Below are 26894 nucleotides of genomic sequence, written 5' to 3' on the forward strand. Positions count from 1 at the left end.
TCTGTCTAGTAACAATTTGATTTTTGACATGAGAGAAGCTGAGGGATTAGCAGTGTGCTGTTGCTCCAGTCTTTGTAACCCAGTCCAAGTATTTGCAATATCCCTCCATGTTTTCTTTAGTATACCAAATGTACTTGCCACTGCAATCTCTCTGATGTACACCTTGAATACCTGCAGCAAAATTGCTACTGATGATATCGACCCTTCATTTATATTGAAGTAAAAGTTTGATAATAGACTTAAATCTCCAAAGGGGCCTAATAACACAACTAGCTCCAAGTCAGACAAGTAGAGCAATGGAGAAAAAATGCTCAGACTACGTACATGGTAGAATCTTGTATGATTCAACATCGCTTAATAAAGAGGTAGTAAACAACCATATATCAGTGCGACATGACATGGCGTGTCTTGTAATGTGACATTGCTTGTATAATTGTGTTCCCTCAGATGGAGAACACGCTAAGCGTCTAGAAGCCCCACATCATAAATGTGCAGTAGCACCCTGTAGTGTCTCATGTGCTCAATGGAATTTCCAATCATGATCTCAGACCCAAATAACTGGACAGACTCAAAGATTATGGCAAAGTACTACTTTGTTATCAATTTAATAAAATAGGGCAATCTGGCGAACAACCAATTGTAGTCCACGCACTAACACTTAAGTTTCGATTATACAAAGGCTTTATACCTCAATGTACGTCAGCTATGACGTCATCATAGTGGCAAACTGTAAAACCTATTGAAGGGAGGGATTGGTTAAGGAAACATATGTACCTATATGTCATGTAAGTATTAGTAACGTTACTGGATGCCCCTTATCTGGTAGGCACTCTTTGAACCACCTCTAAATACGTAAGGAATGGATTTTAGCAGAATAACAGCAGCAGATTGTCCTGTGCAACTTTGTATAGCATGTTGCTACATAGACCTTTATTAACGGTTGGCATTCTCTCCCAACCTTGGACTTCCGACTTGTTAGCAGCACGTAAGCAAAATGAAACTCAGGTGCAGGGAAAAACACCATACTGCTACCCACTTGCCCAATTAGTCAATCATCTCTCATCAGTCAGGCCCTAAATCAAGGCTTCTTTTTTGCAGATGACCTTGCAGCCTGTTGTCTGCTGTGGGACTTTTAAGGGAGTGTAAGTACAACATTATCTTTGTCTAGAGCTTAATGAATAGCCTTTGTTTTCGACTTTTGAATCACATGTGAGGAGACCATGATGTTGTCCATTTCAACCTTTTATTTAGTGCTATTTAATTCAATGATCCTGGGTGTCATTACTCCTCTTGACCTCTGGAAACTTGGTTGTGCTACTTCACATAAGCTTTCTGCATCCTTGACTGTCCAGTACTTGGCACTTGCAGATATTTTCTTCTTTTCTTAATCTAAGAGAAATATGTCTTACATACATGGCTTATCCTCTTGACTCCCTTTGTGACTTGCAATTATTTCTTGATGTGGTATCCTTGATCCCAGGACAATAGACTCCTCTTTATTCCTCACATGGAGCTGTTTTTCCAGCATCTCCTGACTCTGCAGCCCTGGTCTGTCTCTGAGGTAGCTCGATTGGTTTCAACATGAGTCCTACGCCCATCTTTTTCTCATGCTTGCTTTAGTCATGTTACATTTTCTTCTGTAGCAAGCTTCTGTATGCCTCATCTACCTTGCGTTTCTACATATGTACATTCACTTCATCTCTTCCCACTTATTTCTTTAGTGCACATGATTTCTTCGTATCCAGTTACATTTTTCTCATGTTACTTGAGTTACATCTTCATTCTTTAAGAATTCGTATATCGTTTCAGTGCAACCCGGTGTCTTTCCTTCATGACGTCACTTTGCAGCTGTCCAATTTTCTCTACAGCTCTTCAAAGCTTAGTGGTTCCTGCAAATCTCCCACTACCCTTTTAGTTCAAGGGTATTTCGATAAGGCTGTCTGAGTGCATATCATCTCTCAAACAGCCGATGCAGTATTGGGACAACACCTGGTGTAACAATCTTCTACTGTTGTTCCAGTATGACAGAGGTGAGGGGGCATATTCTATCAGTGTCGTTCCCTTTCTCTACATCCATACTGTCAAGCAGGGGACAAGCTGCTCAACTCAACACCTTGGGCATCCTACTGGTGCGTTCAACTTGAACGTCAATTATTGTAATGATAGCTCCCCCCAGATCATTGAAGCCTCCAGGTATCTTGTAGATATTTGAAACATAGCCATGTAAAAGTCTGTCTCACTGAAATGGGGTACATAGGTGTTCACCAGCAGTATGTGCTGGTCAGATATTTTACCATTCACCACAACATAACTCTCTTTAGGGTCTATAATAGTTGCCAGGCACTGAAATAGCAAAGTGTGATGAATTAATAAAGGCACCCCTCTCTGGCCTGTGTGGAATATGATGTAGGAAATATGTGTGCTCCCCAATGTTTGATAAATCTAGCACCACCTCCCATTCTCGCATGTGTCTCCTGCAATAAAATCATATTGGCCCTATGGTTTTCCTTCACAGGATTGCTCAGTCCTCACACATTGAACTAATACATGTGACGCTAGTTGTGCAATTACCTATGCAGGATGCTTTGTGTATAATGGGAATGTTTCCTACCATACATGGTACACAATGTTCTAGACTGGACACCGCAAACTGCCTAGCACATAGAGTACAGATAACCAAGTGCAAGCATAATTAAATGTCTCCAGTAACTCACCCCCTCCCTCACCGCACCCCTTACTTTCACAGTGAAAGGGCCGTCCCTAGTATTATAACAAATGCAAAAATGCACGGGAGCAAATTGTAAAAAGACTTCCCATTAAACAGCAAAAATACAATCAGGTCATTGTACGCATAATACTGTGCACATACCAAGACATAGCTTCATACATGCCATCATCCAAATTAGCTTAGTTACACTAATACATTTCACTGTTCACATGCTAACTCTATCTCATCAGCAACAACAGCAGGATGTGTTCCTTGGGAAACACATCAATGAAAGTAATAACTTTGTCTGGCATTGTGAAATAATAAGTCTTAGTGTTGAAGAGCTTTGCTAGAAAGAGCATGGCATATGTTAGGATAGAAGACCCCACATATTAAATGATGACAGAGAGCCTCTTTACTCTTAACTCCGTTTATTCTCTTTCCTTCTCAAAATTAACTTTTCCTTGCCTTGTCCCTCCCCTTCCTCCCGCTTCCACCTGCCCTCCCTCATCATGTGTTCCTCTTCTTAAAGGCCCTGCATGTCCTTATGCTCCACAACATCTCCCCCCTACTTATCATAAAGCGTCTCGGGTTCACATTTGTTCAATTAAGCGGGAGGGCTGTTGAATGACCCGGTGGGGTCATACAGGCGATTTGCGAGTCTCCCAGATCCTTCTTCATCGGTTTCTGTCCGGTTTCCCGCAGGTCATTCAGCTGGTCTTTCCTCTGGCATTCTCTCTCGTGTCTTGATCTGTTCTTCATATACTCTTGGTGGCTCTAGGCTTTCTGTGTCCGGTGGTGCAGTCGGTGGAAGAAGGAGGCGGTTCGAGTTGTGTCACACCTGTCTCTGGCCACAGTGACCATGGACCCTTTTACTTCGGTCACTTGGAATGGGTTGGAGTCGTGCTGAGTGTCAGTCTTCCTCTGTTGCCTCTGACACACCAGACATTGCCCTTCATTAGGCAGCTGTGGCTCCCTCACTCTTCTTCGATGGTCGTCCCATTTCTTTAATTTAATTTACCTCTTGGCATCTCTTTCCCAGATTTCAGCATCTTGTTCTTCCATCTAGTCTTTAAATTGCAGAATGTGGGTGCAGGGTTTGTATCAAATCATTGGGCCTCATTACGAGCTAGGAGGTAGCCATGGTGCTATTAGCACCATTGCTCGGTACACCCCCGTTTCGGCACCGCCGGTTCGGCGTGGGCCGATTTGCCATGGTCAGTTCGGCGCAGCCAGTTCGGCGACGTCATGTTTCACCGCTGGGATGTTTTTGCGCGCCTGCTGTTTAGGGAAATGTTCAGTGCAGTGCACTGAAAGTGCGAGTTTCAATTTCATCCCACGCTATTTTAAAATGAAACTGCTCTAGAGCGGTTTCATTTTAAAATAAAGGCATAGGAACCCAGACTTTTGCATTAAAAGCAATGCCCTGTGCGAGCACTTAACACAAAGAGTAATCTACTCTGTGTGCACTGTCCTCGCACAGGGCAGATTAGATCTGCCGGGCTCACGAGGGTGGGGGCTGTGGAGTCTGCGTGGCTGTGGTGCCTGCATGAAGAACTCGTAGTGACAGTTCTGGAGCAGGACATTTATGTGCGGCCAGTTCGGCTCCTGCGCCGAACTGGCCGCACCAAATCATCCCGCGCCGAATCGGCCGTGCCGAAATGTCCTGCTCCGCCATGGCTACCCCCTTACCGCATTCCGTGTCTGGGTTCTCGAAATAGGGACTTAGCGGGTCATCCAACCTTGGAGGACCCGGTAAATCCCGATTTCGTGAACCACTCCCCATTCCCATTCGAGCCCCCATAGGGCTCAATGGGAATGGGGATGGAGCTAATAACGGGCCCGTTAATAGCGGGCCCGTTATTAGCTCCCTGGTCCCTTAGCGGCTCCCACTAAGGGCGCCTGGTAAAACCAGGCGCCCATAGCGGGACCCGCTAAGGGACCTTGGAATAGGGCGATAAGGGTTTCCCGGCACCGGTCTCCTTACCGGTGCCCATTAACCCTTACCGCCCACCTCGTAATGAGGCCCATTATCTCCATTGGAGTCTTCCCGGTGACCTCTTGAGGGGTGTTCCTGTAGCTTCTCAACATTTGCACACAGCTTGTGGAAACGGCACCTGATACATGAGGTCTTTCTGCCAGGTTTGTTTGATGGTGGACATAGATTGTTCCACCATCCCATTGGCCTGGGGCCAGAGCATGGTGATCTTCTGGTGCTAGAAGCTGAGATGGGCTGCAAACTTCCTGAAGTCTGGTCCTTGGAATGGGGGTCTGTTGTCTCTTTTCACTATGTTTGGTACACCTCACTTGGTGAATAGTTCTTCAATAACTATCAATATGGGAACCATGAATACTCATTGATGGCCACATATAAGTACCCCTTTCTTCCAGGGGCCCATAGAAATCTGTTGGCACTCACTGCCAGGGACCCTTGAGCAGTGGCACAATCCTCAGGGGCCATGGGGCGTGGTTGCTGCCACCCTCTGACAGGCCTGTTAGTGCATCAGTATGCATCTACTACTGCATCCATGTAGGGGAACCATACTTGATTGCAGAGTATCTTTTTTGTGTTCACCAGTCCTCTGTGACCCTCATGTGCCAGGTTGATGACTGTTTTTCTCAGGCCTTTGGGTACTACCAGATGACTCTCTCTCAGTATAATCCCTTGCTCAATGGTGGCTAGCTCCCCTTGTACCTTGGCCATCCTTTCTAGCTCCTTCATGTCCACCTCTGCGCTCATCTGCAACTGCTTTCAATGGTTCTTCCACTTGTTTGTGTTAGTGAACTGCACTGCAGCCTTGATGGTGGGATATTGTCTGCTCTTGTCAGTGAACGTTGCCAGGGTGAGCATCGGGCCAGTGCGTTCTCTGACAGGTATTGGGTATAATGCTCAACCTCTCTCTCCAGCATGTCCTTCACTTATCCTTCCGGGTGTTGGGATAGGTAGTCTGCCAGATTTGCCTCCCCCCGGTTTGGGAATAATGTAGATGTCATACTCCTGAAGCCTGATGTCCCATCTCTCAATGCGTGGGGGCATTCTGGTCTTTGGGTTCCTGAACAGGGATATCAGTGCATGATGGTCAGTGACAAGGGTCAAACGCCACCCGATAATGAAGTGGTGGAACCTTTCACATGCCAACACTGCTGCCAAACTCTCCCTCTCAGCTTGTGAGTATGCCCTCTCGTTGGTCAATAATGCCCTGCTGGGGAGGCAACTATGCGTTGTCTGGGCTGTTGCACAGATTCACACTGGGCCAAGATTTCTCCCAGCCCTATGGGGCTGGCGTCCATTGTTATTTCTGTGTTCCAAACTTAGGTGCCTTAAGAAAAAGGCCTTCCAAAATTGGAAGAATGGTCCATCTATGGCCAACATATGCTGCCAAACAGTACAAACTTGCCCTCTATGAGGCAAAAGGACACCTGTATGACAACAGAATTACAAACTTAGAAAAGCCAAACAACAAGCTCACCTAAACTCATGGTTCACGCCACACCTTAGAGCTCTGTGTAAAGCAAAACGCAAGGCGGAATCACTTTGGAAAAGTCTCCCTTGTGCTTCTAACAAAGACAACTCTTCATCGCATCCCTTAATTACAAGGAAGCGATTATTCAGGCAAAAAAAGAAACGTACAACCTGCGCATCTCGCAAGCTGAATCCAACACGAATGAGAATTTCAAAATTCTCAAAGAATTAGAATCCCCTTTGCCTATACCAGATACGTGTAACAAAGACAGCTCCTGGTGCAACAGCATCCAAAATGCTCTTCTCTCCAAAATAACCACATTACAAGTCAAAATCAATGCCAAACAAAATTCTCTTCTCTCCAAACCTCTGGCACCTAAAACACCCACCACTTTCACTCAGCCACCATTTAGCTTCACTCCTCTTACTATCTCTGAGGTTGAAAAAAGGATCAGCAACCTTAAACCCTCTAACTGCCAAGGGGACTCCTGCCCGCACCCCTATCATTAAGGAATCTGCCCACGACCTTGCTCCCTTCATCACCACCTTCATTAATTCCTCATTTCATTCCGGAATTGTGCCCAACAACCTTAAGGACGCCGGGGTCATCCCACTGCTGAAAAAGCCGACACTTGATCCGTCCATACCAACTAACTTCAGACCAATCACAACGGTTCTGTTGCTCCTAAAAATCTTAAATAGAGCGGTCTACTTCCAGATACAGAAGTATAATAACTTACTTGGCACAAGACAATCTGGATTCAGATCTAGGCATGGGACAGAAACAGCCTTATTAGATCTCAAAACTCAAATAGAGGACGTAAAAGATAATGACAAACTAGCCCTACTATTACTCTTGGACCTCTCTACGGCCTTCGATCTGGTCAATCACCAAATCCTATGCCAACACCTGAAATCTGCTGCCCACTTTTCTGAAAATGCCAATAACTGGATCAGATCCTTCCTTGACAATAGACTCATGAGAGTATTCTCAACAACGGACTCCGCTGACCCTTCTCCGTTCCCATGTGGAGTTCCCCAAGGATCGTGCGTATCTCCTACACTCTACAATGTTTTCAACAAGCCTTTATTCGATGTGCTTGACTATCTGGGCGTCACCTACACCAACTACGCGGATGACACCCAGATACTCATCCCCATCACTGGTGACTACATCGCAGATGCCAAAGCGTTGAGCGACGTATACCAAGTCGTCCAAGCATGGATGGCACATCATGAGCTCTGTCTCAATGATGACAAGACAAAGCTCCTCATCCTTGGCACCCAACAAAGGCTTAGCAAGCTTGACCCGTCCTTCAGCACTTTCAACATTGATGGTAATTCCATCAAAGTGGCTTAAGAGACCAAAACTCTGGGAATCTACCTTGATTCCACACTGTCCCTTAACCGACAAACTAACGCAGTTGCCGTTGCATCAGCCTACACTTGTAAGTTGATTACAGCCTGCCGCCCATTCCTCTGTACTCAGAACTGTATCACTCTTGCCAGGACATTGGTTATGTCTAAACTTGATTACTGCAACGCACTTTATCAAGGTACTAACCAACGTAACCTCAATAAAGTTCCGATCGCCCAAGACAATGCGATCAGAGTAGCCCTCGCCATTCCTAGGTCGGCACACATCTCTGACACTAGGAAAAGCTTACACTGGCTATCTGCCGCCCAAAGAATTTCGCTCAAATCATTGACTCTCACTCACAAATGTGTTAACAACCAGGCCCCTACCTACTTAACCTCCCGCTTCTCTCAATACATCCCCTCACGGACACTAAGATCTGCCCAAGCACAATCGCTGACCATACCGAAATACAATTTGCAGACTGCCAGAGGCGCCAGATTCCCTATGCACGCATCCAAACTTTGGAACTCCGTGCCGCTATCCATCAGAACTCTCCCGTCCGCTACGCTTTTCAAACACAAAGCCAAGCTATGGCTATCCTCTACACCTCACTCACTATCAGCTTAAGCCACCTGCTCCACTACTTATGCACTACCGGCACCTTTGCTTGTGAATTCATTGTTTTGCCTGCACCTGTTGCCATGCCACTTTTGTACCGTTGCACCTTATTATATGCACCTGTGATTATAATCTTTGCCTGTCTGTAACTGGATCAATGCCTTTTTTGTACCTTGTGCCTTAAGATATGCGCCTGGTTGCCCTCGGGCCTAGTGCGCTATACAAATAAATAAAATACAAATACAAATACTGAAGCACCCTCTAATACCAAGGAACTGTTTAGGATCCTAAAGGAACTTGAGACCCCATGCCCCTTCATAACAGAAGTTGTTAATAACACCACCTGGTGCACCAGCCTACAGGAGGCAATGAGAGGAAACATTGAAAAGATCAGAGAAAATACCACAATAAACTACACCATCTTAGATCTATGATCTTCCTCGACACATTGCCACACCTTTCTTCTTTAAGGAGGTAACGGAAATGGCAGTTATTCTGTCTAGTCTGAAGCCAACTACATGCAAGGGGGACTCCTGCCCAGCAGTGATTAAGGCCTGTGCGGCTCAACTGCTGCCAATATTAACCAAATTTGTCAACAGCTCCTTTTAAGAGGATAATGTACCTGGCTCCATCAAACAGGCATGTACCTCCCCTCTCTTGAAGAAGCCATCTCTCGACCGAGCTCTACCAGAGAACTAGCACCTCATTACAAATACACCCTTTCATCTTAAGATTCTGGACAGGTTAGCACATATCCAGGTTCACGGCTTCCTGGAAACTCACAACCTCTTAGGATATAAACAGTTAGGTTTCAGAAAATTACAGGCCACTGATCCACGTTACTGGATCTTAAATCCAATATCCTGCATCACTTCAAAGAGGGTAGTACAGTTATGCTTATGCTGCTTGATCTGTCCTCTGCGTTTGATGTAGTGGATCGTGCCATACTGGTACGGAGACTGTGATTCCGCTTTCTTTTCTCCCAATGCAGCCAACTGGGTCAAATCATTTCTCTCTGACCGAATGGCTAAAGTTTTCTGTGATGATGCCATGCCCGAAAGCTATTTGGTGACATGTGGGGTGCCCGGGGGGATCATGTATCTCGCCTACTTTGTTTAACATCTTTACCACTCTCCTTTTTAACATGCTGGATAAGGAAGGCACCCTGTATGCCAACTATGCTGACGACACTCAGTGTCTGATCCTCCTCACTGGAGAGTATACCAAAGATACCATCTCTGTCAACCATGTGTTCAGTCACATTGGATCCTGGATGAGGGATAATGGGCTTGCACTGAATGCCAAGAAAACAGAGCTGATGATTGCTGGCACTGTTGGCCAGACTAGAAAACTTGAGAATGAGTACCAAGTCTTTAACATCGCAGGCTGCAAAATTAAGATGCAACAAGGTGAAGACCTTGGGGTGGTGCTGGATCAGGAGCTCTCCATGAAAGCACAGATCAGTGGCCTGGTATCTAGCACAGGCTACTGTCTGAATCTGACGGCTGAAATCAGACCCTTCCTCAGTAGATCCAACTGTGTGGCGATCGCAAGAGCGATTATCGGGGTCTGCATAGACTATTGTTCTAGCCTCCTCCAGGGCTTTAGCAAAGGGGAACTGGCCAGATTACAGGTCATCCAAAATAATGCGGTAAGAGTGGTGAAGGGTCTTAAAAGATCTGAGCACGTCTCTGCCGCTAGACAAAATATCCACTGGCTCCCAGTGGAAAAGAGAGTGGTTTTCCAGACACTCTGCATCACACATCAATGCCTACACAGAGATGTCCCCAGATATCTTGCGGAGACACTGGTCCGGCTGCTGGAAAGATGGGTCCTGCAATCTAAAAACTCAAATCTTTTGCTTATTCCTGAGGCAAGACTGGCTGTTGTCGCATGGAACTCTTTTGCCTAAACAGCTCCAAGGCTCTGGAATGACCTTCCACCGGATCTGAGAGCCTGTAGCATCTTTCTGAAATTCAAACGGGATCTCAAGACATCCTCTTCTGTTAAACCGATCTCTGTCCACCTCTGCCCTGCTCTCTGATCATAAATGTGTGTCCTAATTGTGTGTCCTTGCGCTATTATGCCTATGGGCCATGTCTATGCGCATTACACATAAAATAAATAAAATAAATGAGGTTGAACATGAGACCCTTGAAAAAGTGACAGGAAAACATGTTATTTGTTAAGGAATAGTTATTCTCAATGGGAATGGCGTTGAGCAATCAATTACTTTGTGTGGATACAAAGTATGGGAGATATTCAATCTAAACCTCATTAAAGTTTTATGAGGGGAAGATTGGAGCCAATTTTTTTTGTTGTTGCTGATTTCAGATACTCCCATTCTGGGCACTGGACTTGCTTTAAGGTGTAGAAGGCTGGTTGTAGAGGAGGATACTTCAATTTTCTCAGGGGGCTCCAATATCGGCAATTTGATATGAACTTGGTCTATTTTCTCTCAAAGGCAGGGCTCAGTGGAAGTACCTATCACAGTATTTTACGTTTTTGTGTCCCCCTTGCTCGCCATCCCTATATGAGGAACTTAATAGGTTAATATCAAATGGTAAGGAAGCTTTTATACAAGAATTTTCAGATTCATGTGATACACAACTCACAGACTTGGGGCTCACATCATCTGATCTTATGGAGAACCCAGGAAGAGTGAACAAAACTTCTATATAGGAGAGATTGGGCAAAAATGATGGACTCTGTACACTTTTTTGAATCGCTTATCCACCCAATATCAGATTTAAAATGTGTTGGAGTAACTGCCCCTTATTTAACGGTGTATCCAGTGCTATGCAAATGACACTCGGCTCATTTTCAGGCTACCCTCAGCCACCTCTTCTCCCTCTCTCATCTCTGACTGTCTACCGTCCAGGAGTGGTGCGCCGCCAATTATTTCTGCCCTAATGCCAGTAAGACCGACATTCTCCTCATCGGCACACCCACTCCTCGTTTCCTGTCACTCTCTGGCCGGCCTCTCTTGGCCCTCTTCCTGCTCCCACCTGTGAGGCTAAAAACCTCATGGTCATCTTCGACTTCACACTCTCCTTCTCTCCTCACATCTCTGACGTCTCTAAGAAGTCACACTACCAACTGCACCTCCTCAGAGGTATTCTTCCTTTCCTTTCCCCAGAAGCTCACTGTCTCCAGAGCTCTGGTTCTCTCTAGGCCGGACTATTGCAACAGCCTCTTTCTGAATCTGCCTGCTTCTACTCTCCGCCCTCTGCAACTCACCCAGAACACGACTGCAAGACTTGTTCTTGGCCTCAAGCCCAGAGATTGCATCTCTCCAGGACTGAAATCTCTGCACTGGCTCCCAGTGGCTGCGAGGATTAAGTTCAAAACCCTCTGCATTGTCCATAAGGCCTTCTGGGGCCTGGGGCCTCAATACCTTCAACTCTCTCTTCCTAAATATCTTCCTTCTCTAGCTCTTTGCTCATCTGTCTTCAACTCCCTCATGGTCAGTCGCTTCTCGAAGCAACAAGTTGGTGGTAGATCTCTTTCTTTGGCTGCAGCCTCTCCTTGGAACAGCTTCCCTGACTCCCTGAAACTTGAGGAGAATCATCTCCCGTTCCAGAAGCACCTCAAAACCTTTCTCTTTGCTTCTGCTTTTTCTCCTCCCCTCTCTCCTGCTAACTTCCTGGCTGTTACTAAAACTGCACTGGTTACCTGGCCACCCTCTGATCTCAAACCCAGGTCCTCCCACCCCCGCCAGTCGCACTCCTGCACTGCCTTCCTGGCAACCCCCGCACTTGGGGACTGTTTTCTGTATCCCTACAGTCCCACTACAAGCACTTGACACCTGATGTCTGCACTTACCCTTGCACTTGCCACCTGCTGGCCGTAATTTTACTTTTGTTATTTATTTTATTACCCCATGTACTGCACTGACCCCTCCCCCCGCACTTTCCTCTTTCCCCTTCCCCTGCACTTGCGCAATCTGAATGACACCTGGCCTAGTAGGATTGTTGTGTGTCTTCCCTCTGTTCCCCCTCACTTGCCTCGCCGCGTCTTGAAACACTTGTGTATAGGCGCGTTATAAATGCCATATCACATCATATCCTATCCACACAAAACAGTGAGGTGATTATTTCTTAGATTTCGCAGGAATCAAATTCAAAGGAAAGAAATCTTAATACGGTATAAGATGCTAGCGGTTGATCCGGAGGAATGTGGGTTCTGTGGAGAAGCAATAGAAACCATAGAACATTTGATAACAGCCTGTTCTGTCTTAAGGGGTAAACGCGAGACACATTTTAGACGTTTTTTTAAACACTTTTATCTACACTGCAGAGTGATTCTTTTATGAAATTTAGTTTGGCAGGAAGAACTACCTCAGTGGTATTAGCAGTTACAGTTTTTTTAAAATCTCTACAAATAGAATGAATTGTACGATGATAATTGTATTATGAATTTTGTATGCAATTGTGTTTTGGTTTTATTGTATATAATTTTGTATTTGAATTAGTTACATTGAACTATGTTGTTAACGTTTTTTTAATACAATTTAATAATAAATAAAACAAATTTAATAAATGAAGAAAAGATGATGTAATTGTGTTGGTATTTTACTGTTCTAATAAGGTTAATGTGCATTATTCATTGTCATTTCAATGGTTTTACACATTCCTAGCACTCTTTCCTGCTACATGTGTTGGATTAGAGTGTCTAGTGTAAAACATAACTGTGTGTAATGTTATGCTATTGAGATCTACGTCACACACTGCTGCCGTTTGCTTGGCCTCCAGGCGCTCTGGCCGATCTGAAATGCAGGGGTTGGGTCAGGTGAGCGGGCAGAGAGGTAAAATAGCTCTGCTGTTGTGTTGATGTGTGCAGCTTGGAAGTAGGTCTGTGTCCAGGTGTTCTATGTCGAAGGCATAGAGGCAATTGTGTTCAGATGGGAGCCTTCCGTGGCTGCAATGTTAGCTTTGCTGCAATCGAATACGTAAGATGATTTCAGATGTGTAGCTTTTTGCTATTTGATTTCTGTTTGGAGGGCTATTCAGTTTTCGGGCGCGAGTGGCTTTGTTGGTGTGTGAATAGTGTGCTTGATGGCAGAGGTCGGGAATGTTGGTGCTGGGAGGTTAGCAGTGGGGCTTTGGGCAACTTTCTAATGCTTTCTTCTTTTCGATCCAGATAAAGAACTTGCTGGATATGAGCGTTCTGGCCTTCATCCCTACGATCATCATTGGAATTCTTGGGGGCCTGCTGGGGGCTCTGTTTGTATCCCTGAACATAAGGATTAACAAATCCCGTATGAGGTTTTTTAATATGATTCAAAATGAATCCTTGAAGAAAGTGAGCAAGCTCTGTGAAGCTTTATTAATTGTGGTAAGTAAATAAAGGAACATTGTCACCGGCACTCCAATTTTTGTATCTGCTGTAGTTTACTGGGTAATTCCCGGGATTGTATCTGCTGTAGTTTACTGGGTAATTCCCAGGACAGAAATGATAAATAAAGCTGAATACTGGCAAAGTAAGGCCAACTGTTTGTGCTGAAGCACAGACTCTTCCCAGGCCTCTGGCCCAGACACTGGATTCAACTGACTGTGACTGTGGATGGATGGGACATCAAGGGATGGAGAAACACCTTCCGGGGCCAGCCAGCGGTTGTACTGCATAGTTGGGGACATGGTTCCCTTTAAGTAGAGAACACGAGTGCAGAAAAGGGTCTAACTATTCTCAAGCAGTGGTCGAAGTGAGCGGGAACAGTTGGGAGCAGAGTACTTTTATTTTTTACTGTTAACAGCTCCACTACTTTTTGCAACCATTTTCACTGAACTGTTCTTTGTGAAGTTAAAGCACACTTCTTCATTTTACCACCGCATATCAGTTACAGCTAAACTGAAATCCGTTTCAGCTCAATTGGCTGTCAACTAGCATGACCGCGACCAGGGGTGTTGCTAGGTCTGGAAAAGACCCGGGGCTAGGCTAATGTCAGAATTGTCGGGATTGGGGGCTAGCTAGCCTTTTGGTTGTAGCTCCTGAGATTCTATCCGGGGCTACAACCAAAAGACCAGGGGCTATAGCCCCCTTACCCCCCCCTAGCAACGCCTCTGACCGCGACCCTTGAAAAATGTGTTACTTGGTGATCCCTTCCTTCCTAATCTGTCCCCCGCCGGAAGTCACAGTTCCACTACTTTTTTGGTACACTTCTTTTACTGTCCTTAAGTAATTAAACTAAATGTACTGCAGTAAAAATAAGTCCCTAGTGGATGAAAGAAGAATTAAAAAGGTCCTAAGCAGAGACATTTTTAACAGAATAGACGCACAATACAAAAAAAGACAAGATTTATTTTCTGGAAAATGTACTTTATAAATGTATTCATAAAGGATCATTATGAAACATATATCACAACATCGTGATTTACGCGAATAAAACGTTCCGACCCTACAACTGGCTAGAAAGGGCCCCCAATCCTATATATATATAAAACTAAAGTTCTAAGATTATATTTAAACCTATATATGTTTACATCACAAACAATGACTTTGTATGAAAGCAATACTTAATGGACATTTTAAACAAAAAAGCAAGATCTAGGGATTTACATAGCATGAAAGGTTGCTGCTGGGGAAATACTGCCTTCGGGTACAGCCTACATGCACACAAACTACCAAACTAGAGCAACATGTTTCGACTCTACGGGTTTTGCGTTTCTTCCCCAGGCTTCCTTGCTTTCATTCTTGTTGTGTGAATGTAGTGAGTATATACGTGATTACTAGTTCATTCGAGGTTTGAAACTTATTTTATCTACTTTGCTTGAGTATCATGCTCACTATATATTCCTGCCCTGTGATTTTAAAATCGCTCCGGCTCATCAGAAGATAGGTCTTAATGATCCTGATCTGGAAGTTAGGCAGGACTTAGAAGCAAGTTTATCTGCATCCTATGGGTGGGATCAATGAAGCACTTATTCAGAGGCAAGAACAGCCGTACTGTACATTAAAGTGCCCAAGTGTATCTCGTTAGTACACACATGCAGTCTCTCTCAATGGATGATTGTGAATCTTACAGATAGATAATTGAATTTCAGGTTGCTACTATCATTGGCCCACAGTCTTGTGCGCAAGACACAACAACTTGTTTAAAAAACTCCAAGTATCCAAGCCCTTTGTTTATGGCAGTTCTGCAGCTTTAACAAGTTTTGTCAGGATATAAAGCAAGAGCCTGAACAAGTCAATATATTAAACAGTGACCTTAAGATTGTTATTGCGAGGAGAAGGGTTTGCTTATAGAAGTCTTTTTAGAGTGGTGTACTAGTTTGATTTTGTGTTCTTTGTTTTGGGAATATCAGTATTTACCTGTGTTACCCGATTAAACTGGAGGTCAACATGGGTAAAAACCGGGTGGCCTGGAACAGAGCTAGTATGCAATTTTTCTACTGTACCTTAGAAAACTTGTATTCACCAGAAGATCTGGAGGCAGTACTGCTCCAGATTCTTTACCGCGCAGTTTTGGATCAGATTTATTCACGAATGCCATGGCAACAGGCAAAAGGCTGTGTGGTGCGGAACCATGAGTATGACCATGAGGTCGAAGAAGAGGCAGTTGAGGAAACAAATACATAAGAATAAAGGGTTAAGTGAAGCAAGGACGCTTAAAACTGCATATAGAGTGGTTGTTTGAGATTTCACTGCTACGCAATGGTGTTGAGAAACTCTCAATAGATGCTGCATCAGATTGCGACCCGCAATGCTCGGCTGTTCTGGAAATTGATTAACCAAGCAGCAACATTGCTATTATATACTCAGGTTATTCCGATATCTGAAGTCGCGTGGGTTGAGCACTTCGGGACAGTGTATAGGGGGAGTAATAGTTATGGCCAGATTACAAATGACTTCCTCACTGAACCTTGGAAGCTAGACTTTGATGAAGATGACATCAGGTCTGTAATTAGTTGCAGTAAGAACTTACGGACTTCAGGCCCAGATGGACTGTCCAATGCAGTCCTGAAGGAAGATCCTAATCTTTGGTCATGATTATTGGGTAGTATATTTAATGTACTTCTATTAACTCAGTGTCTTCCTAAATCCTGGAGTCAATTATAGTACCTATGCATAAGAAGGGACTAAGAACTGTAGGAGGTAACTATTTGCGCATAGAAACCCTTATATCATATCATATCACCCAGTAGCCTTACTGGATATTCCAGCTAAAATCTTTGCCTCCCTCCTTTTAAGAGATCTCTCCCAGTGGGCTAAGAGAGGGGTCAGACTGGATTTGTTCGAGATGGGGTTTAGGGATGGGCCTGGCACTCATGCAAATGCTTTCCTATTGGGTTTGTTAAAACAAGAGGGCATGGTGAAGGCCAAGCCTGTTTATATAGTGTTTATTGACTTCACCATGGCCTTTGACAGTGTGAACGGACGCCTTCTATGGAGAGAATTGCAATTGTGGGGCTGCCCAGCTGGTCTTTGCAGATGATTGTGGCTTTCCACTCAAACACTTCTGTGGTGTCAGGTTGAACAACCGGGGAAAGTTATCATCTTCAATTGTTTCCTTAAGCAAAGCTGCGTCTTGGCCCGCTTCTTTTTAGTCTGTTTCTTTCGGATGTCAACGAAGTGTTGGAAAATGTTTGTTGCTTTCCTCCGTGTTTTGCACATTCGAGCTTGCATTCTGTATTGTACGCGGATGATTTAGCAATGTTCGATTCTAGCCCGATTGTCCTGCAACATAAACTGGAGGCAATAGATCCCAGGGCCAACAGCTTGTTCATGAATGGCACTAAATGGAAGGTATTTCCCTTTAGACCTGCAACGAGGAAGAAATAAAGAGACTTTCAATGGTTTTTAGGAACGGTAAAACTGGAATGCATCCTAAATGTTTCGTATTTGGGGATACATTTGTACGAACTTTGAAATCAGGTAGAACTGTATGGATACTACAGAGCCAAAACGAGCACCTTAGCTGCACAAGCCATTACAATCAATTGTAGTTATGGTCAAATCTCACTTACGCCGACCCTGGGATTTTACAAAATGAAGGTCTTATCAACTGGCAAATCTTGGTTTTCCAGTCTTACTGGATTGCAATACGGTTTTGAAACTGCCTAGTGGGGTTCCAGCAGCATACAGTATGAGCTAGGCCTACCCCCAATTAAGCGCTTTTTGGCTCGCAAAGACCATGCGATTGTGTGTATTGGCGTTGGATCCATGAGGGATTCAATCACATCTGAAGGGTCAAGACACTTGATTATGTATTCAGTCTTGATTTAATCGGGTCATTTATTTATGTATTGTTTTTTTATAACGCGCTTAATACCAATAGGAGTTCGGTTTCTATGCACGGATCCAGGATTCGAACCTCTGTTGCTTTGCTGTAGTCTTGATTCGAAGACCAGCACGTTACCCCTGTGCTATCCACCGTTAGGGTATGCTTAGGGTGAAGGGTAAATCCACACAGTTTATGTTCAGGGCAATGCCTGGAATATACCCACACTTTTCCTGCTACTGAAGTGTAGTCCTGGCAGCCGCTGTCAATTTGTATTTTTTTTATGCTGGCAGCCTGTCCCGGTTTTTCATTTAAAATATCTCGTCACTCTGTAAAGGGTGGTGGCTAGGGGGGCAGGTTCAAGAGATTTTGGTAGAGGATGGGCTACAGACGCTGCCAAAAAAAAACACTTTAAAGTACATGCGCTTTCGGCAGTAGATATCGGATGAAAATAGTGCCGAAACCCACCGGAAACAGAAGGGCAGAGAACAATGGAGCTAATTTGCAGTGCATCCATATAAATGACTGCACGCGCAGACTAACTGGCCCAGAGCGCAGACATCTAGACGGCTGTTCAAAGGGTGCTAGCTTTGTTGCAAGACTCATTTTTCCGGGATTGAAATTGCTGGGGGATCTGAGCTGTTTAGCTCCTGGATAGGGCCCAGAAGAGCCTGCTTTGCTTCACACCAACGCCTACCAGGAGCTACGTTTGGCTCCCCAAGCCAGTTGGGTCCATGCCCAGCGTCGGATTGGGTCGTCGGCCAATCGGCCCGTGGCCGATGCAAAATCATGGCCGGAGACCTGGGGGCCGGTTCCTGAAGCCCACGTGGGCCGGTTTCAGCCCAGGCGTGCGTGGGCTTCACACTTCAAGAACCAGCACCCAGGGCCTCGGCCTCGCCGGGCGGATGCAAGTTGCAAAGGATCTGTAAGTAAATAACTTACAGATCCTTTGCAATTGCAGCCCCGCCGCCGGCCCGTCGCAGATGCAGAGAAAGGTAACACTGAAGTGTTACCTTTCTTTGATAAATGCGGCGGGCCGGTGGCTAACTGCCTTGGCCCACGACACCCTGGCGCCAGCAGCAGTCAGTGCTACAAAACACTGGGAGGGAGCGGCAGGGCTGGGCGGGACTGCCGCAGCCCGGCCTGCTCCCTCCCAGTGATTTGTAACAGACTCTGCTCGCCTCTCCGCCGAGGGCCAGTCTGGGTCTGCAGAGAGCCAGTTTGTGTATCTCTGCAGAGACAGCCAGGGCTGTCACAAAGGGGGTGGGGGGGCAAACTTCACCAGGCCTTGCGCTCAGGGGTGGCCTCGCGGCTGCCTGGGTCATGGGGTGTCATAATAGACTTCTTGCGAGCTGCCATTGATTTGCTGGCTGCAGCGCCAGCCTGCAACAGAGAGAGACGAAGACGATGCAAAACAAAAGTTCTGCGCACTGAAGACTGTTGTCAATTTCACACTTCATCAACACGGGCTGGCCTGGCTCCCGAGTCCCGCCAACCCGGCACCAGGCCGCCAGGCATGCGCATTGGGCTGGCTGGGTGCGGTGCGTGTTACAAGCACAGGCTGCCGGGGAGGCTGGGGACTGGAGACACCAGTGTGACTGCAGCAGCAGGCCTGGCCAGCAATCTGCAGTGCAAGGGGAGTATGAGACAGGCACCGAGTGGCGTCGGCTCATTGAAGGATTCGAGCTTCAATTTGTGCCCTGCAAAGTAAGTAAGAACTAAAGTCAAGTGCTACTGCTGCTGTTGTCATTTTTAAAATTATGAAGACATATATGATTTGTGCTGCCGGTGTTGGTTTTCCAGCCCACATCCTGTGGTGTCCAGGGTAAGGGGAGATAAACTTCCCTTCAGGGGCACGTTTGGATAAAGAGATGTGCCCAAGAGAACACAATGGGGCTGATTCACAAAGCGTTTTGCAATGGGTATATCCCATTGAAAACGCGCTGTCAATCAGGCCCGATGTGTCATGCGTTGCACCCCATCTCCGGCCAGGCATTGGCATGGGTCATCGTTAGATGCCCACCAGGAGCCTGCCATTTTGGGAGGATTTAAGCCGCTATCCCGCTAACCTGCACCCCCGTGTGATTGTAGATGCTTTTTACGGGAAGAAAACAGCAATGATTTCAAGCCCCCGTTATCGCTACCAGCCGAGGGATGCGTTTCATGTGGCTTATTTAAAAAGAAAATGTGCATTAAGACGGAACGGGTGTGCATCCATGTTGGACCACTTTCCCGGTTTAATGTGGGATGGAGTGAACCAGTCTGGCTTTCACACCCATAATTGCTAAATTATTTTTCTCTGGGGCACGGCGGTGCAAACCAATTTTGCACAACGCACACAGTGGCAAACTGAATCTAATGCGTATATATCGCAGCTTGTAGGTCAACAATTTAGCTAAATGAATAGCCGCTTATGCTGGACTTTGTTGACCTAATAAGGGGCAAACCAGCGGCATTCACGCTTGGGTCGAGGGCGGCTTGCTGGAGCTTTTCTCCCTTAAGAATTAATCGTGCGAATGCAGGGAATCTTCTTCAAAACTCACCCCCAAGCAGCGTGCATGATATCAATGAGCTGGTGCCCGCCAGTGCCATTGCCACTACACCTGGCACCTAGTTGGCAGCCTCAGCGGAGAGAGCCTCCAGACATGCAGCCCTTACGGCTGCATCCCCAACACTCATGCAAGAATTATTGTATGCTGTTGTTCAATTTCTTGGGCATTCCATTTACTTGCCGGAATCCGCTGTGATAAGCGTGTGGGCAGACAGGAACTAGCGTGTGGGCATGGGCAGACAGGAACTCCGCTCGTAAGGGGCTTCAATAATGGTGCCACCATTTTTTGTGCTATGTGTGTTAAAATGCCATCTGCCACTAATTTACCCCAAAAGTGGATGAAAGGTGGCAGAGGGTGGAATGACACTATATGGAACCACGCGCACTGCAGGCCGCTTTAAATGGCTACCACTTCTAAAGTGTCCTGCAAAACCATTTTGTAAAGTTGGCCACCCTACCTCTGAAGCCTGAAAAGTAGTGCACGCAAGGCTGACATGCGGCCAAATTTGCACCAGACCTGCAGATGAATTTAACTGGTCTGCTGTTAAATCTCAGTTACCAGTTTAATGGTATCCAGTGGATACTAATTGCTCATTTTACTATAGCTGATATGATAGCTCAGTGGGTTGAGCGCTTGCTGCTGTGATGCGTGTGTGATCTGCAGGTTGCAGGTTTGAATCCCAGCAAGTCCATCTCCGCCTTTCATCCTTCTGAGGTCGATAAATGAGTATCAACACAGGTTGGGTGATATTGTATGCATATGTGTTCTATAAAAAAAAGAGCTTAAGCATAAGTGCTATACAGTACATATTATCATTTGGCCTTGGATGTCTGCTTGCATTCACAGTAATTTGACAATATGGATCTATACACACAGATATTAACGATACATATGGTAATCCATTCTTGTATGCAAAGTTATGTTATTTTATGAGTTGTGTTGTAATGTAACAGACACATGAGCACTCCATAAGTAGCATTTTTTGTAAAGTCCTGAATTGACGCAATTCACGGATGATGGTTTCAGGGCCGCTTTTTTGAGGTGAGAGGTGGGCCACTTTTTTGAGGCGAGGGGTGGGCCACTTTTTTCTGGGTGTCCGGGTCTATTTCTTGTCCCAGTCCGACCCTGTCCATGCCAATATACCTATCTGACATGAACGATGCGTCTGGGAATTTGCATAGAAGGTGCAATCGTAAACCTCCAGGAGACATGCAAAGCGTGAATGGTCAGGCATACACATACTGGCACGCAGTTACAGTTGCATCTCATCTGAAAGTTATATCTCTTCCATACTTTGTGTTAGTGCCTCATTGTGCAGCTGAGAGAGAGAGAGAGCGCGAGACTGTATCACACAGAGGTAGCACCACAGGACAATGTGGCAGCAAAGAGGCGGTAACTGATGTTGTGGCAGAGTTATCAAAGATAGGCGAAGACTGAATGAGAGGTAGCAGCAAGACGGACGAACTAACGGGAAAGAAATGAAAGAGAAATGAAAGGGTAAGCCATTCAAAGAGGAAGTGAACGGTGAAGACAGATAAAGCAACCGGGCAAGAGACACAGGATTCAACAGAAACCGCACGAGACATAGCAACATAGCAATAGAAAGAGGGCTTCAAGGAATGCGTATTTTTGGGCGCATGCCACAGTTTAGGAAAAAAGTTCTGCCACCTTTCAGGCACTCCTTTCTTGAGGCTGGCCCATGGTCCACGGTGAGTAGGGGGAGGGAAAACCTGACACCCAGCAGCTGCTGTCGGGTCCTGCTTAGTGAATTCCAATTTCAACCCCTGTTTTTCAATATGAAAATCTCTGTACAGTAAAGAAAAAAACACGTAAGGGACATTCCATGCGCATGTTGGGGACATCATTGTTTTCCTTTAAAACTGCATTTCGTGAATCCAATATGAATTGGTTGCTGCCCTCTAGTGGCTAAATAGAGAATAACAGGTGATTCAATCTGTCAATTCATCGGTATGCACACAATGACCAATACATTAATTAATAACTGTTCCATCTTTTCAAATACTTGGAAGATTTGTATCCCTTTTTCGGCAATCCTCTAATATATATTCCAGTAATTTATTTACAAAAATAAATTAGTTCATAAATGAAACAGAGACGAGAATACACACGTCATACATTACTTTCACTTCTGAAAAGTATTATGCTAGTCATTGAACACGCTTTCTAAATCTTTACAGAAACAACATTGAACACTTGGATGATTTAGAATTGTTTTTATATTTGTTTTAAGTAAGTTCTTTTAGGTGGTCAATGTCAAATATATAAATATTCAGTGAAAAAACCTTAGTTAAGGTGCACTTAAGTTCTGCAGATTTGACGCAACAAAACCCTTGAAACTCAGCAAATGGTGACCAGTTCAATTCGACGCACTCTTGTTGATGTCCCTCATAATGCTATTTTTTATTATTATTATTGTTATTATGGTATTTATTGAGCACAGACATTTCTTCGAGAAGCAACTGAGCGCTTTACAGAGGTATACACCAATACATATACATAACAAAGCACTTTACAGAGGTGTACACCATTACAGATGCATAACGGAGCACTTTCCAGATGCCTACACCAATACAGATACATAACAAAGCACTTTACAGAGGTGTACACCGTTACAGATGCATAACGGAGCACTTTCCAGATGTGTACACCAATACAGATACATAACAAAGCACTTTACAGAGGTGTACACCGTTACAGATGCATAACGGAGCACTTTCCAGATGTGTACACCAATACAGATACATAACAAAGCACTTTACAGAGGTGTAAACCATTACAGATGCCTAACGGAGCACTTTCCAGAGGTGACAACAGAACAGATATACAGCGGGGGGTAGGATACAGAAGGGCACATATGAGGGGTACAGCTGTACTGGGTGGCGGGGAGGAGAGGGTTGTGCCGCGTATAGCAAGTCAAGTGGCACGAGTGGCGTTATGATGGCCTTGTATTTCATTATGAATCCCTTCTCTTATAATTTGTATGTTCCATTTAGCTTTGCAGCAGGAATGCGCTGAGGTAAACTGGTCAAGACTTCCCACATTCACTCAATTTCAAGGGTTTTGTTGCGTTAAATCTGCACAATTTAAGTGCACTTTAATTAAGGTTTTTTTCAGTGAATTTCAAGGGTTTTGTTATACCATAGTTTTTTTACAGGCCACAAGCCATGCCTTTGGCCAGGGCCAGTTGCCACGACCCTCAGCTGTGTCCACTGTACATGCTCCCCCATTATGTTTCTTTTAGAGTGGCCGTGGCCACTCTACATGTCTTTTGAGTCCATTAGCCAGGGCCTTCAGCCGTAGCCATTGTGCACAGTCTTTGGCCCTGCCCAGTGGATCTTTTAAACACTACCTTTCCTTCCCGCTCACTAGCCATGGCCTTCACCTATGACCATTGGCCATGGCCTTCGATGGTGGCCCCTTTACATGTTGCCCCAATAGCTTTCCTCCAGTCCCACTGGCCAGTGGCCACAGCCTTTCACCATGGTCTCTTGACATATTGCCCCAATAGGTTTCTTTCGGCCCACTAGCAATGGCCTTTAGCCATGGTCATTTTCCATATTGCACCATTCAGTTCCTTAAAGTATCCCAGTACCCATATCCTTCGGCCACACCCATTACCCCCACCTCACTGTAGCTGCAACATTCCACTTTATTTTATATTAATCAAATTTGTTTAACTCTCTTTCAAAATAAAAAATGTTTTCCAATAACTGCCGTTAGTATAAAACCGATAATAGTAATGTACTACAAATAACCCCGGTTATCCATAAAATAATCCTGGTTATTCATATAATAACCCGTTATTCATGTGACACACTTTCATTACGGATACCGTTTTCCGATATAACCCCGGTTATGCAAAAATAACCCCAGTTATGAGAAAACGTTCGAGCTCTGAACTTGGTCCCCAGCGTCCTCCATCCCTACAATTTTACATGGTGTTCTTTTTCCCCCTCCCCACCTCTAGCCTGATGCCAATTCATCCCTTTTCCTCCTCCAAATGTCATTTTTTCCACTGTTTGTTTATGGCTGATCCTGGTTATCTCTCGCATTGAAACAAAAAAAAATATGCCTGCTTTTACAGTTATGAAAAACCACTCTGCTGCAAAGCACCATGGGAGATATAGCTATAATTTCAGGAAAAGAGGGCACCCTCTTCTCTGTCAAATATTTTAACAACTACTGGACAGATTAATCGAGTCAACGCTTCATGCCCAAGTTGTTTCGTACAGGCCCAATTCTATCCAGCATTTTTTCTGTCCACTGCGCAGAAGTTCAGACTTTTTCTCCATGGGGAAATGAATGGTAGTAGGCGGAAAACCATGTTGTTTTTCTTTCTTAATAACTTTTTCATTTTTTAACAAAACTTTCCCAATATTTCCAGTCATGTCAGTCTATAATATATCATTAACAATATGAAACATGGGGGCATTCAGGATAAGTACATTGTTTTGCTTCTCGTTTGTAGAAGCGAAAATTTCAAATTTCAAATTAAATGATTTAATAACTGAATGTGATTGAGATTGTACGTATAATGTCTCAAACTGTTTTGCAGAATTTCTTATAAATTGCGTATAATCGCTGTGATTACTATAGGGAATATATTGCTGAACCGAACAATGTCTGGCAACAAAAAAGACAATTTGTAAAAAAACAGATTTGTGGTCGGTGATTTCATTTCATGCACATTTTCCAATGAAAATAATGCTATGAATAATGTGCCGTGCTTGCGTCTGCCATGTTAGGTTGTACGTGCAGACGTATTGGTCACGTTGACTGTGCACGTGAAGTGATGGTGGGCAGTGTTAGTCAATATCAAGACTGAATATCAGCGTTTCCTGTAGATCCAGGGAGGTTTTAAACATAGCAGGCATACAATGTACCAAGTAGCTAGAAGAGTATGCTTGTTGAGTGTGTGCAACCTTATCATTGGATGGAGGGTGCCAGGCTGTTCCATTGCTCTGGTCTCTGTGGGGAGGATGCTTATTCTCCATATGTAGCAATTTGGCTGGTGGATGGGAGCAGCATTTCTGTTCCAGATGATCAGAGTCCTCTGGTCATGTATCAAATTAACATTGCTCAGTGTGTTGAACTCTTGGCGCCGAGGTCTGGTGCAACATGCGCACTCACACCCACATCACCCATTTGATTATGGAGATGCTTGTCCAGTCCTGGTTCTGTCTTTGCATTCTGAGAACTGTAGCCCTGGACTTATAATGGCAGACCCAGGACTAAAAGTGCAAGAATGCAAACAAAATAACAGAACAGGACAAGAACCTTCAAAATAGAATGTGACACAACGACATTTATACCTGCAGATTACAGGGGTATCCATCCCATTCAGGAGGTGCTAGTCCAGTCTTTGGTTTTACTTTGCATTCTGGGATTTGTAGTTCTAAGAGATGGTTACTGTTGACCAATATAGTAACACTAATGTATTGATCTATAAAACAGTGATACAATTTGACTGGTTGTAGAATGTGACCATAGTGAACGCTTGCTTACTGGGCAATTGTTACCCTATTACAAATATAAGTTTGGACCTGGGTTGCTTTATCTGGGGTAAAACAGGATGCCAAAGGCACAAGTTTGCCATTTCGAGGATAATGATTTCACCAGTGTTTGGGGACCCAGGACGGTATTTCGAGAATTTCAAGGCTAACAAGTCTAGAAGGAAACAGAGAAGATTGTAACTAGAGAGATGGAGGGATTCTCAGCCAGCGAGCGAAAAGGAGCCATTCTTGGTCAAAGGTCGCAAATCTGGTTTGGGTTTCCAGGAGCCGGGGCAGCCTGGGGACTGGGGGGATGGTAGAATTACCTGTTAGAATTTGCACTTTCCTGTAGAATCCATGAATAGGAGAAGAAAATGAGAAAAAAAGAAGAAAAAAAATGAAATACAGATTGACTACCCCTCTCTATAAGTCCTGTATGTAACACAGGTAAGGGTGGAGGTTACCCTATCCCAATCATTAACAGGGTTAACACCTTAATGGGGACGTTATTGAAGCTCACTGCAACTTTGCAAAACATAAATCTCTTTAATTATTCATAAAAAAACATTAAAAAAACATTACAAACATTTTTCTCTAATGATCATCAATCATACCATTCAATCAACATGCTCCTATTGTAACAACGGGGTACTGTAACATGAAATTTCTTCCAGCATAACAGTTAGTGTAAATATGCGTGCATGACATAGGAAAAAAGAATTTGGTTTTCCTTTATCGGTCGACATATGTTTCGGCCCTTGATGGTGTACCACTTATGTCAGCAGCGGTCAGTAAAGTAGATGTTGGGCCATCTGCAGGACAAAGGTTACTTCTAGAGGATCAATCTCGTTCCCCATTTAACATAGACTGACAAATCTAAAAACATAAGTATACATATATTAGTATAAAAAGAGATTATGCTCCCCAATAGGACTTAATGAAAGGTGATGGCTAGTATATATTATCCTAGACATTAACACAAAACCCACCTGAGGTCCATAAACTATGATTTGGACTTCTGAGCTTTTTGGACTCCTGGGTGTAGCAGTAATTAAGCATCCAGTGTCCGGTTTCCTGCATTAATGAGGAAAGTGAACTGATCACTCTACTGTTTAGACCATTTCATGTTAATTGTTGCATCTAGGTAACAGAAAAACGTACAGGCAAAACACGTGTACGTTTGTGTCTTCTGATCCAGTCTTAATCCTATCGGGATAGACAGTCGTCCATTTGCTGAAATATGGACCTGTAGACTTAGCTGTTGAAACCGGCAATGGCGGATTTCCCATTAACGGGTGTTCTGCCTAAATGTTAACAAAGGGAGAGATGTACTACTTAGTTTGTGTATTTCTAAATCTTGTTCATAGATTTGAAAGCTGCGAGAAAAAGAAAATATCTATTTTACATTGGTCACTCTTGAGTTAGGCATAACATTGGAGAAATCACTCCAATAGTAATATC

General features: G+C 44.5%; 1 protein-coding gene across 1 annotated transcript in view; it reads left to right on the plus strand.

Moving 5' to 3' along the window:
• Positions 1 to 26894, plus strand: part of LOC138497503 (chloride channel protein C-like) — an 876774-nt gene that overhangs the window by 135740 nt on the left and 714140 nt on the right. Inside the window, exon 7 of the mRNA XM_069621029.1 lies at positions 13291 to 13485. Within this exon, the coding sequence (XP_069477130.1) occupies positions 13291 to 13485 (195 nt within the window). The remainder of the gene's footprint in view (positions 1 to 13290; positions 13486 to 26894) is intronic.

Source organism: Ambystoma mexicanum, chromosome 5q, assembly GCF_040938575.1.
Source record: "Ambystoma mexicanum isolate Mex_15411 chromosome 5q, UKY_AmexF1_1, whole genome shotgun sequence".
Taxonomy (NCBI): Eukaryota; Metazoa; Chordata; class Amphibia; order Caudata; family Ambystomatidae; genus Ambystoma; species Ambystoma mexicanum.